A 15,588-nucleotide genomic window follows, 5' to 3' on the forward strand; every position below is an offset into this window, starting at 1 on the left:
TCAACTAAAATTGAGCTATTAGAATCTAGTGCTCCATCCACTGCTACCGATGATAGCCTTATTAAAAAGAATGAAAAACTTAAGGCTAAGTTAGCTAGCTCCCAAGAAGCTATTGAAAATTTGCTAGAGAAAATGGAAATTCTTAGCATACACAATAATGAGCTAACTACTAAGCTAGAAAACATTGGTAGCACCCCAGCAGCATCTTTAGTTGAAATACCTGAAATAATTAAGAAAGATGCTTCTACTTCCTGCTTTGATTTAATTGATGATTCTAACCCCTGCAACCAAGTCGTTGTTAAGAATATTGTTGTAAAGACATGTTCGGATGAGGTTGCAAAGGAAAATGAACAATTAAAGCAAGAAGTGGCTCGCCTTGGCAAGGCTTTGTATGACAAGAAAGGCAAAGCCAAACAAATCTGACCTTCACAGGATAACACCACTGCGGGAGTGAACAAGCCTATGGAGGGAGAAACTGTGATTTGTAGACTATGCCACATGGAAGGCCACAAGTCTTTCCAATGCAAGGCGATGATCGGGGATAAACAAAGGCGAAAGCTCAAGCAAAAGCCATCAAGCAAAATCTCCAACACCTACATCAAAAAGGTGAACAAAAAGGATGCTACACCATATTTGATCAAGAAGAAAAAGAACGGAAAGGTGATAGCAATCAAGGCCAACAAGCAAGCCAACAAAGGAAAGGGGGCCAAACGCATCTGGGTGCCAAAGGAGATAATTTCAACCATGAAAAGCACCAAGAAGGTTTGGATCCCGAAAGGGAAGTGAGTGGACCGAAGGTCCTCGGGAAATTTGGAGACTTGGCAAAGTTGGGATGTATATCATGGGGTACATCATATTGGATCAAGTTTATTGCCAAGTGGATTAGTGAAAATTTTGAACCCAAATTTCCCACCCATGACTAAGGTAACTAGTTTTATTGTATTTCTCTTGTTTTTAGATATGCGTATCTATTTTACCTTGTATCTAGTTTACCTTTCTTGCCTAGTATTCCATTTGTTATGTACTTTTGTTTAAAATCATGCATACTAGGTAAATCATATGGTAGGATTGCTTGTTTTTAATTCATATACTTAAGCAAACCTACATGGCTTAAAATGTTTATTTAAGCACGACACATAGCTTTTATATCACACCATAGTAAATGATGCATCAATTGAAAATTTTGATTTCTACAAGTTGTATCATTTAACCTATATGTGCCAAAGTTTGGATTATGGATAATTTGCCCCTCTTGATATCAAATCAAAGTGCATGTCTCCTACAAGTATTCAAAACTTGTATGCACACCTTTAGGGGGAGGTTACTCTATAATCTAACACTTTGAGACTAACATCTTTTCAAGTCTATTTCATGTGATAGTCTCATTGTAAGGAAAATGAAGTCCCCGGAGAAAGACAACAATCTTCCACTGCAAAATCTCCAAGAACTCTCATGTCTCTCAAGCTCGCCATTGACTTTCAATTGGTATCTTTTGAGACTACATTTAGTACCATTTACATGTCTTCTCCAATATTTGATTAGACTATAATTCATAAAAAAATGCATAAGTAGTTAACTCATATTCTGTTATTTATGCATAAGGGAAGTCAGTCTTTTCAAATCATGTCTTGCTCCTCTAATTTTCTCATGCTTTTTCCTAAGTAGAGAATCTCTGTCAGGGGGAGTATTTCTTCATCTCTAAAGGGGGAGAAAAACTCTTTCCAAAGGAGAATACTCATTTAGGGGGAGTAATCTTTTAAGGACCCCTACAAGTGGTATCATTCACATGGCTTAATTTAATATCCTTCTAGTGATATCATTTGATACAATTCTTGTTGAGGGCAAGCTTTTATTTACTTCCTACATGCTTTTATTGTCTTCCTTTTCGGTGGTTGATGCCAAAGGGAGAGAAGTTTAAGGACCAAAGCAATGAAAACTATATCAAACACCAAACACCACCAAATTAAAATTTTATATCTACAAATGGTTTTTCCAGTGGTTTTGGTTATTTGGTCCAAAAATAGGAAGTAAGTGAATTATGGAGTTAGGGGGAGGCTTAAGTCCATAACTTCACATTGTGGGGACAATCATGCATCTTAGCAAGTAGATTGCATATTTTAGTACAAATACTTGTATTATTTGCTTGCTTTGGTTGTGTTGTCATCAATCACCAAAAAGGGGGAGATTGTAAGGAAAATGGACCCCGGGTCATTTGGCTAATTGAGTTTTGGTGTTTGATGATTAACACAACCTGTGGACTAATATGTTTGCTAGTGTTTATAATTATAGTTCACAGGATGCGAAGAGAATTGGACCAAGGCAATGAGGATGCAACACCTCAAAAGAAGACATAAAAAGATGCATAGGAGTCCAATACTCAAGAACAAAAGAAGCCTGAAGAAATCAGCGAAGAAATCCAAGATAAGGGCTGTCAGCTTGCGCCTGGTGGCGCACCGGACATTGGTGTCCGGTGTGCACCGGACTGTCCGGTGAGGCACCGGACAGTCTGCGCAGAGAGGCCAAAGACAGGCGCTCTCTGGCTGTAGCACCGGACTGTCCGGTGTGCACCGGACTGTCCGGTGTGCCAACGGGCAGACGGCAACGGTCGGATCCAACGGTCGACTGCTACAGGCGCCAACGGTCGGCTGACGTGGCGTGCACCGTACATCTACTGTGCAGTGTCCGGTGGTGCACCGGACTATCCGGTGCACCCGACGACAGAAAGTTGCTGCTTTCTGTCCAACGACTAGTTGGGGGTGTGGAGGCTATAAATACCACCCCAGCCGACCATTCTCAAGTGTGGGAGCCCAAGAAACATACCAAGGCATATTGTAGACATTTCCAAGTGCTCAAACACCCAAGTGCTTAATAGAATCACTCGGTGATTAGCGTAGGTGCTTTGTGAAGTGCTTAGGTTAGTTAGACCGCATTAGCGCTTGCTCTAGGTGAATCCTAGTTAGTTGAGTGAGTTTTGTAAAACCACACAACCCCTCGGCTCTTGCGTGAGTCGTTGTAATTGTACCGAGTGGGGCGAGAGTCTTGCGAGACCGTGACAACCGCGTTTGTGTCACGGCCGCCACCGTGTACCGGAGGGAACGAGGCCCGCGGCGTTTCGGCCGGAAGCTCGATAGTGGAGACGGCGGGGAGCGTCCGAGAGGAGCCGGAAGCGGAGCACCACTTGCGCGTGGAGAAGGCCCGCGGCTCTCTACGGAGTTACTCGACCGAGGTGCTTGGCCCTCGCGTGGGCTTCCATTTGCGTAGGGGCACCAACGAGGATTAGTCGGGACCTTGCGTGGTTCCGGATACCTCGGTAAAAATACCGGCGTCATCCACGAGAGTTTACTTCTCTACCTAGCTCTTTACTTTCCATATTTATATTAAGCATTTAAGTTTCAATCTTGTAGTCATACTTGTTTAGTGTAGATTGAAACTTAACCTTTGCGGTAGAGATAACAACACTTAGACAAAACCTAGTTTGCACACTCTAGTTTGATTACTTGCAAAGGTTTTGCTTTAGGGATTTAATTGTGGCCTAGTTTAGTAAAAGTTTTGGAAGTCCTAATTCACCCCCCCCTCTTAGGCGTCACCCGTTTCCTACTACCGAACCTTGATAGTACTAAGTGAACTACCTCTTCCTCATGTTCTTTTTTAGCTTCTTTTCTTTCTTTTGATGTTCAAGAGCAGCCTCTCTTACTGCAGCTTCCTCTACCCTATGGAGTTCAACCTACTGCACAAGCTTCAACTCTTTTTCTTGATCAGCTTGGAGAGGAGCAAGATAGTCATCATCCTGCAATTGGATTACTGCTTATAATTGTGAATAATGAAATAAATAAATAATGAGATGTCTAAAGAAGAAGAGTAAAATTGTCAAAGAGAATACATCCAAGTGTCATTGCCAGATTAATGGGTCTTGAGGAGGATTTACCTACCAAAGAACCCAAACTGTGCATGATACCCTAAGTGACTTAAGTAGAGATTTAAACGCCACAAACAACACCTTTCAGGAAAAGAAGGCCATCATCACTTCGTAATGTTGAAGATACAAGACGACTAATCCTGCAATAAAAAATTTAAACGTAATGATGCTTATGAAGTATGTGAAGGACAACTGGGAGCAGACTGTTTTCATGATAGAACTTCACAGAAAGGATGATATTCGGAGAACATGTTATTCAGGGACGAAGACGGCGTGCAGCAAGGAGGCGAGGTTGGAGATATCTCGTGCACCTGTGCAAGAGGGGGGTTGGGGGCTAAGGCACGACTCGGCGCGTGCCGAGGCAAAGCCAGGCGTGGCGGTAGCCGATAGGAGCCAGGCGCGGAGCGCCGCCTATGTCGTTGTGCGGGTTCACCTGTGCCTATGCAGCTATGCTAGTGGAGGAGCGAGGCCGCGGGCACGACCGACGCGTGCCAAGGCGAAGCCGCGGAGCATCGGGAGCAAAGTTGGTGGCGGTGGGCACGAGGTACGAGGCGTAGTGTCGGAGGTGAGGATGGGATGGGAGCCTGGAAATCTGGGTGAAGTAGAGATCCTCCTGGAAGCATCGCGTGACGAGGAGACCGGTCAAAGGCGAGGAAGAAGAGTCTAGAGGAAGATGCTACTGGGCGATCTGTGTCTGTTGCTGGGAGATCGAGCGGCTCAGAGAAATTGCGATGACGTTGATACGCTGGCGCACGAGAGAGCAGGTGGACGATCCACCATTGAACGGCCACGATTTTTGGAGCGACGTGGATAGTCTCATAGATGCCGTTTTGAACCGGCTTTGTAATATAGAAATATAAGATTTTTTTTCTTGCCAGTTCATGTAACCAAATCAAGGCACAGTCGATCACGGATTTGAGGGAATGAGCTGTGTTGCGGTCGTGCCGGCCACCGGAGTTGGAGAAGAAGAGAGCAGTGGAGAATGCCGCAGCGGAGGCGTGGAGCCAGAGCAGTGGATACCATATTCTAGCGGTCCTTGGCAGAGCGACCAATATTCTTGATCCAGATTTATATTTTGATGACTAGCGGCCTGAAGAAGTTTCCATGTTATCTGAGTTCGAGGCTTCGGGCCTTCCTGGTCCGAGATTGCTAAGAGGATAAACCCTGGCCATCATGGTAGTATGTGCTATAGGTAAAACTTAGTATTTTCTTTTCTGCTTTAGCATGCTGCCATCAACCTAATATGTTTTCAGAGAAGCTTCCTTGGCAATGTTTATTTCATCATGAGCTGTAGCCTGTAGACGATGGAGAAAACTTCATAAACATCAAGTTCAGAAAGTTAGAGAAGCCAGACAAATGAAGAAAGCTATTTTTCAAACCAGTTTTGTTGATAGAGAAAAAGAGCGGCGTTCAATTCACCCTTGTGACCTAATGTCACTTTTGCCCTCCAAAGGTGACGGTCGTCTGACAGATGTGACGATATTGCAAATTTCTTCTAGAGTACTTGTGTACTTATCTCCATAGGTTCTCAAGATCACCCCTCAGCTAATGATATATCAAAGTCAATCTACACGCAAATCTGTTAGCACCGCACTCCATGGATGCAAACAGCGCAAACATGACAACTGGTTTCACTGGTAATCAAGGAGTTCGAGCAAAGATACACGATCTTAGGATGGGGAGATCAAGAGCAAACTAAGTAGGAAGAGGTAGAGGATTAAGAGAGGGAAACTCTAACCCTAGAAGTGAGGAACCAGCAGCTACCGAGGAGGAAGACGATGGCGTTGGGATGAGAAATACGATGTGGTAGTTGTTCTGTTCGATTTCCCTGTTCGTGTGGAGTCCTCCTTCTCTTGTAGTACCGGCCAGCCCAACAGCACAACCTAGTATACACAAAATCTGTATCCCAACGATCAAGCATGAGTTTTTCATACATTACAAAGCTTGATTTTCGTTCATCGTTTCCAACACCATCAAAGGATGTCTAAGTCATCCTTTAGAGTATTGCCTGTCCCCGCGTCGTCCTCCTCTAGGCGTCACTGGCGGCTCCCCATCGACCCCGTCCAACTCCACCCACCGCCGCCGGTCTTCACCCCCGCCGTCGCCGGAGCAGCTCACCGGAAGTTCAACGAGCAGCGAGGAGGGCAGCGGCGGGACTGCTCTCTCACTCATTTCCCTCCCTTCTTCCACCCACTCCACTCCTCCCTCTTCCTGGAGGTGGTCGGCGACCTGATCCGCCCTTGGGAAGGCCGGATCGGCGGGCTGACTGGCCGGATCTAGGGGTTGGTCGCCGCCCGCCGCTCCTCCCTGCTGGCATGGGCGGGTGGCCTTGCGGCCACGGCCGTGGTGGCTCGCGCGGCTAGCCCGCGGCGGTGGTGCCCGCGCGCTCGCGTGGCCGTGGCTGGCCAGCGGCGTTGGCGCCCACGCACGCGGTCGGCCCGCTGCGACGGCGGCGTGGCTTGCTTGTGCTTGTAGCTGGTGCCTGGGTCGGGGGCGTTGGCCGTCGGTGGATCTGTGGCTGTCAGCGGTGCCTTCTGCAGGTGGTGGGTCATGGTCGTGGGGCTGGGGGCGGATCTTGAGCCTCTCCGGGTAGATTCATCTCTCCGCCTCTCGTTTCGGCCTGTGGTGTGGTGTGGGCAGGGCCGGTTGGCTCCGTGCATTGGGGCCTGTATTTAACGTCTGATTGTTCTCTCTCATTACGAAGAAACTAACAAGTTTGTCTGATTCACTGGATGAGAAATTCGTCCTATCCATTTTGAATCCCAATGTACACTTGGTGATTCTTTTGCTTATTAGTTCCGCTACCATTTGTCTAGTTGCTGGCTGCTGCAAATTAAATAACACATAGTAACTGGTAACTGAAACTTTTCTTGGTATTGTTTTATCGGACTGGAGGAAACTTTACATTGGAGTTGTTAGTAACCAGCAGAAGTTGATGCTTTGTGCTCATTGGTATGGGCGGCAATGCTGCTTGTGCCCCTCTTGTTTGTAGTTGTAGCTGCTTGCTATAGCAGCTACTCTCTAGCTTACTGTTATACAAAATGTTTGACGCAAACTGATTGTAAGGCTAAAACTCAACTTAGCTCATGAACTGCCTAAAGTATAAACTCAACTTAGCTCATGAGGAGCGCGAGCATGACCACCTTGCTGAGGCAGCGCGGCTTGCGCTTCGGGTCCGACGACAGGTCCATGACTTCTGCAGTACAGGGACAGCGAGAATTTGAGTGGAAGTTAGGTTTCTGTTTCGTTTTTTATCGGGATTGCAGGAGCTACGGCGCAGCATAATTGCTACGCGTCGCAGCGAGAAGAAGCGGACCACCTGATAAGGACTAAGGAGGCGGAGCAGGATCTGGCGGCGGACCTCTGCGGTGGCTTGCTGCCTCGGGTGGCGGGCAGCATCGGGCGCCGGGCGGCCGGAGACTCCGCCAGCTCCGAGGATTGGATCGGTGCGCCTGCACGGCGGCCGGCCGGGCCAGGTAGAGTAGAAGACGGCGGCGCCCCGCCTCGCCGCTACTGTGCTTGCTGGTGCAGAGGCGCCGTATGGACTGGGAGACAGATCCAAGCCCAGCAGAGATGTCAATGGGGAATTCCCCACCGGGTTATAGCATACCAAACTCATCCCCATCATATTTGATCCATCCTCGTACTCATACTCATATCTATCATGGGTACAAAACTCATCTCATACCTATCCCTATTCGGGTTTCGAGTCCCCAATGGGTCCCCATCCCCAATTAAGGGATAATCGGGTACTAACATCTAGCACAAACTATCCAGATTTCATATATCACCACATCGACAAGCACTCATCTATGAACCATGATCCATTCATCTATCCATCAGAAAAAATCAGTACGTCAGGACCAATATAAGAAATGGAGTCTGCTGGGCTTGATGGCCGACTCGGCCTCAACTCATTCATATAAATAGGACATGTGTATACGTATGAAATATTCATGGGTAATCGGGTTCGGATTATTGCTTACCAAACTCATACCCGTTTACCCAATGAGTGGAGATTCTGTCCCATATCCATACCTATGGAGATAATTTTTGTCTCATACCCGTACCCTAATAGGGGAATTCCCCACGGGTTAGCGGGTATCGGGTCCCCATTGACATCTCTAAGCCAGCACTGCACAGAGTAGAGAGGAAAGCAAGGAGCGGAACTGGATTCGGGAACAAGCAAAGGGAGGTGGGCGTTCCGTGGTGGTCTGGTGGGTGGGGGATCGAGGTTGTTAAATGTTACTTCCTCCGTTTCTTTTTATTTGTCGCTGAATTTTGCAATATTCAGCGACAAATAAAAAGAAACAGAGGGAGTATAAATTAAGAATAAGGCAATATAATTATTAATGGTTAAACACATTTGAAGCATTATTTTCCCTTGGATATAATGATCCTCAGACGAATATTATAAAGGTCATACCTTCATCATTTTTATCATATAAGCATAAATGTAAATAGACAAATGAAAGAATACACAAGTATACGGAGGGATAAAGATAATAATTGTCATATACCAATGATTTATCATTATTATCATCTCTATTGAGCATGAATAAACATTGCCAATAGTTGTATTATAATTGTACTTTCGGCTTGCCAAAAGGTGTAAGAGCGAGAATGACGTGGGAGTGATTACAATCCAGCCTGAACAATACGGTACTACTGTTCATATATTTATAGGCACGGGACACAGCCCAAACAAAATTACATTCATGCCCTTGATATTTACTCGTAATTGTAATATAAATTATCACGGAATAAGTGGTCTTTTTCACCCTTTAAGTTGGTATTGTCCTTGGTCTTTGTTACCATATCAAGCCGAACCTCTCTGGCAATAGCTTCAGCGCTTACTCCTATCACCTTCGGGTTGCTCTTTTACGCCGCGTACACTTTCGCTATTAGAGAAGGTCTTTATCCAGGAGCCACTCCCTATAATAATCCATGTCCAACTGAAAACATATGGTTAGACGTTCTCTAGTGTCTAGTCTAGCTGTGGAATATAATGGAGGAGTACATGTCTTTTGATGAGTTTTGACAACTAGACAAACAATGTTGTTAGATGAAAATATGCACTCATACATATCTCAAACTAAATTAGGATGCATAGTGTTATTCGAAAATATGCCCAAAGCTAAGTGCACATAAGAAATTCGCTTTCAAGAGCACGTCGATCGACTGGCCTAGAGTGTGCTTGGTTCAGCGGTCTACTGCGAAAAAACAAAACCTCCTATGAGCTATCTATTATAAAAAATCTAATGACTTTGAAAAAAAATTAGAAGTTGTTTTGTTCAACCTGTTGTGAAACAATAGATTATATAAGATTTGTTTGTATTGTCTCTAAGATTGTTTATATGCAAATTAACCGCACTACAACGATTTTTGTGGTTGACTGTCATATATTTCATGAATATGGAAATGCATGCTTCACCATTAAAGATGCCACATGCATATTATTATTTTTACATATATTATTCTCCACCATGATCAATATGCATATGTTATTGTTTTGGAAGAGTTCAAACGATCGCCTGTAAGAGGTCTCGAATATATCTATTAGTCTAACTATAAACTAATTAATTCACATAAACATTAGAAAATATCTCTGGTGCTGTGGCTTTGTTGCTTGGTTTGTAACTTTGTATGGTGAGGGTGTTGGTTGAACGGGCCGGAGTAGTGAGAGACTGAGAGGAGGCACGCATCAGATCGCCGAGTGGAGTCATTATTCGTCACAAGGAGCTGCGCCAAACGGAGTTTAACTTTTGCTTTTTGAATGTAGAAACAGAGAATAAATTAAACCAAACGCATCTCTATCTATATACGACATGGAACCCATTGAAAAGCCGCTAGACTGGTGATAACGTGTTGAAAAAATCCCTTAAGGTCCTGTTCGGTTACGACATTCGGATTGAAGAGGGATTTAGGAGATTAAATCTCGGCTTATTCAAATTTAACTAGCAAGAGATTAATTCTCTCTAATGCCCTTTAATCCACCCTTAACCGAACCGACCCATTTACCCTTAACCTAACCAGCACCAAATGGGCCGGGAAAGCGTACCATTGCTTACGGCCTGTAAATGAAACTGCCGTTGCAACACATGTTTTGGCGTTTACACCCGTTTAGCCACTGTTTAATGCCACCGTTTAAACTATTTTAAACTGGTTTGACCATTTAGACGTGTTTGGTGTTTAATTTAGTGACTAGGGCCTAAGCTGTAAGCAAACATACCGTTTAGTGTTTGAACGCGTGTAGTCGGCTGTTTACACGCGTTTAGGTGAACAGAAGAGCCCTCACCCTCATGTTCTTCTTGTGGCTGAATCAGCATCAGTATCGTCCGACTGGAAATTGAAAGTTTTGTTAGTAAAAATGGTGGTATCTACCGATGACTGGATGGAACTGAGCTCGAATAGCAAGGTATACGTACCACATCACTTGCGAGGACACCTTCATTCTTGCGACCGAGAACAAGAGTAGGGTGGTTGGGATGAACACCGATCGCATCTCTCAGCCCATCCTCCGCGTCCATCACCCACGCCTCAACGAAATACCGGTCGCAGCTGATGCCGAGCTCTGCTTCCATCTTCTCCGCCTCAAACATATACAGTTCGCAGCTGATCACCGCTGTGACTTTCTGAAGCGAACGGAGGTGCTCCAGGCCGAGGTTGCCATGGCTACCTTGGCATTTCATCAGGGACCACTTCGGCTGGGCGCTAAACAGAAGCTCTTCTAGGTTTGGCATGACGGCCGGCGCACTTGGACACTCACCATCCTTCTTTCCATAGCTCAGCACTAGATCATCTGTCCCGTTCCACAGGGTAAACGAGACACTCGAGTCCTCGTTGAGCACAAACAGGACCATCGAGGTATAAAACTTGCAGGATCTCAACTTGTGGAAGAAACCATCAGCGGCAACGTTATTAACTCTTACTGTGGATCTCGTTGACAGCACAAGATGGCGGAGCTCGGCCAACTCCCCGAGGATTTGCATACTATGCTCGTCCATATCGATCACATATAATTCCAGGTGGGAGAGTTTAACAAGGCATAGGGGATTAATGCACGACGGTAGCCTGTACAAATGGACAAAGTACTCTGACACAAGCAAATGTCTGAGATGTCCCGGTAGCGCCATTGCATCAAACATTGCATTGTCGGCACGACCGCAACCAGGATGACTCTCCAGTTTTAGACTCTGGATCTTATGGAGATTTCCTAGAGATTGCATAAGATCTGGCAGTATGCTCTGTTCCATCGTGCTAATGACCTTAATCTTTAGCACCCTAAGTTCACTCAGGCTGCCTAGTTCCTTGAATTGCCCTTGGTACCTGCAGAAACGCTCGTTGAATTGACATTGTACTGCCAACTCCTCCAGGGCCGTGAGCGTTTTGATTACCCCACGGGGCATGCTTGTTATCAACCCTGAAGCACGTAGGCACACCAACTGTGTTAGCTGCCCTATGCTCGATGGCAGTTCCTCCATGAAGAAATTCTCCACCAGGTCCAGTGTCTGCAGAAACTTCAGAGCTCCTATTTCTTCTGGTAGCTCAGGCATATATGTGTGTTTTAACCCAAGGTACCTCAGATGAATTAGATTCCCAATATGCCTAGCATTGTGCCAGCTCGTAGTATATACATTCTCTAAATCTAGGACTCGCAAGAGCTTAAAGCTCAGAAGAAACGAGAGCTCCTTATCAGCACCACACCTGTAGACTGTTAATGACCTCAAATGTTGCATGCCCTGCTTATAATTGTGCAGATGAGCATCCATTGTACTCTTTTGGTGGGCTAACCTACGCGTGCTGCTTATTTCTGACAACATGTCCTCATCATTATATAAGACAGTCACGAAGTTTTCTTCGCGTGCCAAAGAACGGAGGAGATCAAGCACCATATCATGCACGCGGCAACCATCTATTATACTGCTGTCTTTTGATGCCACTGCCTGGATCATGCTTCTGTTGACAAGATCATTGAAGTATCCCTCTCCAACCTCAAATAACCAAACTCCTGGTTTCTTATGGACAAAATTTTCAGCTATCCACTTCCATATCAAAGAATTCTTATCAATAATGTAATCCTCTGGGAATGAACTTAGATATAATAAGCAAGTCCTTAGATGACAGGGAAGATCATAGTAGCTAAGAGACAATATTGACATAGTTTTGTCTACTTGCTCAATATCTTTATCGCCAAAACCAATAGAGTTGCAGACCTCAAACCATTGTCCCCATGACTTACCCACCAATAAACTAGCCATTGTGATGATAGCTAGTGGTATTCCTCCACATTTCCTTAGAATTTTATTAGATACCTCATCCACTTCATTGTCAGGGCATTTGTCTTCTCCACCAAATATCCTCGTATAAAATAATCGTTTGGAGTTATCATCTGAAAGTGGTTTTGGCTTGTAAACCTTGTTACCACTAGTGACTTCAGATTTACGGGTAGTTGAGATTATTCTACTGCCTTTATTATTGTCAATGAAAGCCAATCTTAATGTTTCCCAAGATTTTGCTTCCCATACGTCGTCAATAACAATGATGTACCTATGACAGTGCAGAACCCTGAGTTAGTGAAGCTGTGTAAGCATCTATAAGTAGTGAAATGTGACTAGATAAAGAACTGAACAATGGTGACCTGAAACACTGGAGAGAACTAACCAAGGTAAGATATATATTTCTTAAGGCCACCCCCAATGCCTAGTGTTTTATTATGAGATATTGCACAAAAAATTGTCATAAGAAACAAGCATCGCATCTTTAGTTGATGTCTTAAGAATTATTGATGGCCATCGAATATACCATAACAAACTACAAGGGCACTACCTTCCCTAGTGCAAGTTTTTATCATTTCTTATGCTGTGGATATTGGACCTAGTTGTTTCTTCTTGAAGACACTAAACTTGTTGTATCTCTTCTTTAAATTGCTTGTCATATATGAGAGTTTTTTTTAATTGTACCTGAATTAACACCGAAGAAACAAATTGAATAATCACTCATTTTAGTTTACAAGTAAAACATAAACTTCTCATGTGCTTGGAATGTACAACGGTCATAATGATTAGTAAATAATCGTGACCTACATCATGTATAACTTGAGTTATTGAGTGACTGCAGACTGGCAAAATAAGATATGCACAACAGCATAAAAGGCATTTTATGGTTAACTCTAGCAAAATTTTCAGAGTTCTTGCCTGTTACTCTCGAGGAAGTCTCGGAGTTTGTTAATGAGCTGCCTTTCATCCAATATTAACATGTTGAGATCCGTGTATCTGTGTTCATCAAGATCCATAAGGATATCCCTGAAGACTTTCTTCAAGTCAGGATTTCGGCCAACGGGAACAAAAGCCCCACAATCGAACTGGGACTTGAGCTTATCATACACCACTTTAGCAAGAGTGGTCTTGCCCAATCCTCCAATTCCAAGAACCGAGACTACCTTAAGCTCCTTGTTGGACACATCATCCCCCGTGAGGGACAACATCGGTATCAGCTCACCCATTGCCCCGTCGATGCCGACAAGTTGTGTCACCTCTCTGTACATGGCCTCGAGACGAGGATCAATTGTTGAGCTTGCGGCAAGCTTGGCCACAATATCATCGACTTTGCACCTATCACGCCGCTCGGACACCTGCTGTAGCTGCCCCTTGATGGCCTCAATGGCGCTTGCGATGTCGCGGCGAGCCTTGGCATCTACGAACAGCTTGCCCATCCTCTTCACAGCGCCTTTGAGCCTTCCTTGTCACCACTGGGCTCAGGGCGCCCCTCTACGCGAACGAGGAAGGAGTCGAGGATGTCCTCCATGTCGTACGATGCCTCTCTGACTTGGCGAGCCCAGATCTTGACCTGCTCATCCAGCTGGTCCGGTGGCACGGCAGCCACCTTGCGGAGGGCGCCATGGATGCTCTCCAGCTCCTCCGAAAGAAACTGGATTTGATGCCTCACTCCCTTCTGCAGGTTGTACTCATCTTGCAGAAGCTGGAGGAGCTTGGGGGCGAGCTTGCCAATCGCCCCAGACACCAGATCCATGCTCGCGAGCTCTCAAGATCTGTGTTGGTGTGTGCAACTGTGCAAGAGGGGGATTGCAGGAGGCAAGCAACCTGAAAATGACATGTCGAAAGGGGAAAGATAAGTGGAAGAGCCGAGCCATGGGGTTGACGCTGACGTGGCGTGATTGCTTTGTCTTTTTTTAGTATGCATAGCTGCATTCGGCGACTTGCAGTTGCAGTGCAGGCAGGGACATCTACACCACTAACAACTAAGGCTGGTGCCAATGCAGGCTATAGCGAGGGCGATAGCGCCCAGCAGGAGGCGAGAGCGGGGCTAGAGGCGGGCGAGAGCGACCCGGCGGGCGCTACTGCCACCGACCGGCGATAGGCAGGCGAGAGCGGGGCGACGCGTTGGCGATGGCGTCTTCGCGGGCGAGAGTGGAGGCGACAGTGAGGTGGCGACTTCTGATTGGTCCACGTGTGCTGTAGCCTGAGGCTGTAGCCTGCTGCAGCCTGTGCACTGGAGCAGCAGGGGCGAGAGTGGAGGCGAGAGCTGACGTGGCAGGGGCGAGAGGGAGGCTGTGCACTGGACTCAGCCTAAAAATTGTATAATACAATAGTAAAACCGTGCAAATCAACATGTTAGTGAAGATAAGAGAATGTATTTAAAAATATACCATGGAAGGTGGTGGAAGGGTCGTTTACACGGTGGAATGGTTGTTTGTAAAATTATCATAACTTTTTGCACGGTTAACACCAAGTGCTTGATTTGTACCTGATTCGTTCCCAATATAATACTCCCTCCGTTTCTTTTTATTTGTCGCTGGATAGTGCAATTTTACACTATCCAGCGACAAATAAAAAGAAACGGAGGGAGTATAATGTTTTAAAAATCAATCTCCCGAATCACACAGGATGGAAATGATGCCATGCGCCCGGAAAGCAAGAGGGGCACAACCGCACAAGGTAGCGAAGAGGCAAAGCGATCGAGAGGGGTGGCTCACAGCGCGAAACTACGTTAGGCCTTTTCGTTTCTGTCGGATTGGTGGGTCGGAACAATTCCTGACCGGATTGCTTCTCTAATTTATATAAACTTTGATTAGCTGGAACGATTCCAGGTGCAATCCGACGGAAACGAACAAGGCCTTAATCGTAACCAATCCCGAGCACTTCCCCCACTTCATTTATGCAAGGGACAGGGGAAACACCTAAAAGGTGGGACCACCACAAAGAAAGCAACAGGGGACCTGCCCCTTCAACCAGGGTCACATTGTGCGTCGAACACAAACGATTGTGCTGCAGGTCCTCAACGCCTAGGACAGAGCACCAATAGGGCACGTGAAAGTCGCCTAGAGGGGGTGAATAGGGCGAAACTGAAATTTACAAAGTTAATCACAACTACAAGCCGGGTTAGCGTTAGAAATATAATCGAGTCCAAGAGAGAGGGTGCAAAACAAATCGCAAGCGAATAAAGAGTGTGACACGCGGATTTGTTTTACCGAGGTTCGGTTTTTGCAAACCTACTCCCCGTTGAGGTGGTCACAAAGACCGGGTCTCTTTCAACCCTTTCCCTCTCTCAAACGGTCCCTCGGACCGAGTGAGCTTCTTCTTCTCAAACAAATGGAACACGAAGTTCCCGCAAGGACCACCACACGATTGGTGTCTCTTGCCTCAATTACA

At 45.7% G+C, this 15,588-nt stretch overlaps 1 protein-coding gene and 1 pseudogene across 4 annotated transcripts; both read right to left on the bottom strand.

Annotated features, from left to right (window-relative positions):
- Positions 1 to 3,488: 3,488 nt before the first annotated feature.
- Positions 3,489 to 8,079, bottom strand: LOC103649505 (uncharacterized). Of its 4 annotated transcripts, XR_004856553.1 has the most exons (5): positions 7,236 to 8,079; positions 7,030 to 7,112; positions 4,228 to 5,211; positions 3,998 to 4,056; positions 3,489 to 3,787 (listed from the first exon to the last, which is right to left on the bottom strand). XR_004856553.1 is itself a non-coding variant. In XM_020548741.2 (3 exons), the coding sequence occupies exons 1-3, from the start codon at positions 7,542 to 7,544 to the stop codon at positions 5,190 to 5,192; spliced, it is 384 nt and encodes a 127-aa protein (XP_020404330.1). In that variant the 5' UTR covers positions 7,545 to 8,079; the 3' UTR covers positions 4,728 to 5,189. The 4 variants fall into 4 exon arrangements, 1 of the variants encoding a protein (XP_020404330.1); XM_020548741.2 differs by lacking the exons at positions 3,489 to 3,787; positions 3,998 to 4,056 and having other exon boundaries at positions 4,728 to 5,211; positions 7,060 to 7,112; XR_002267488.3 differs by lacking the exons at positions 3,489 to 3,787; positions 3,998 to 4,056; positions 4,228 to 5,211 and adding an exon at positions 6,765 to 6,945.
- A 334-nt stretch (positions 8,080 to 8,413) lies between these two features.
- LOC103648313 (disease resistance protein Pik-2-like) lies at positions 8,414 to 14,087 on the bottom strand (annotated as a pseudogene).
- Between the last annotated feature and the right edge of the window lie 1,501 nt (positions 14,088 to 15,588).

Source organism: Zea mays, chromosome 2 (genome assembly GCF_902167145.1).
Source record: "Zea mays cultivar B73 chromosome 2, Zm-B73-REFERENCE-NAM-5.0, whole genome shotgun sequence".
NCBI lineage: Eukaryota > Viridiplantae > Streptophyta > Magnoliopsida > Poales > Poaceae > Zea > Zea mays.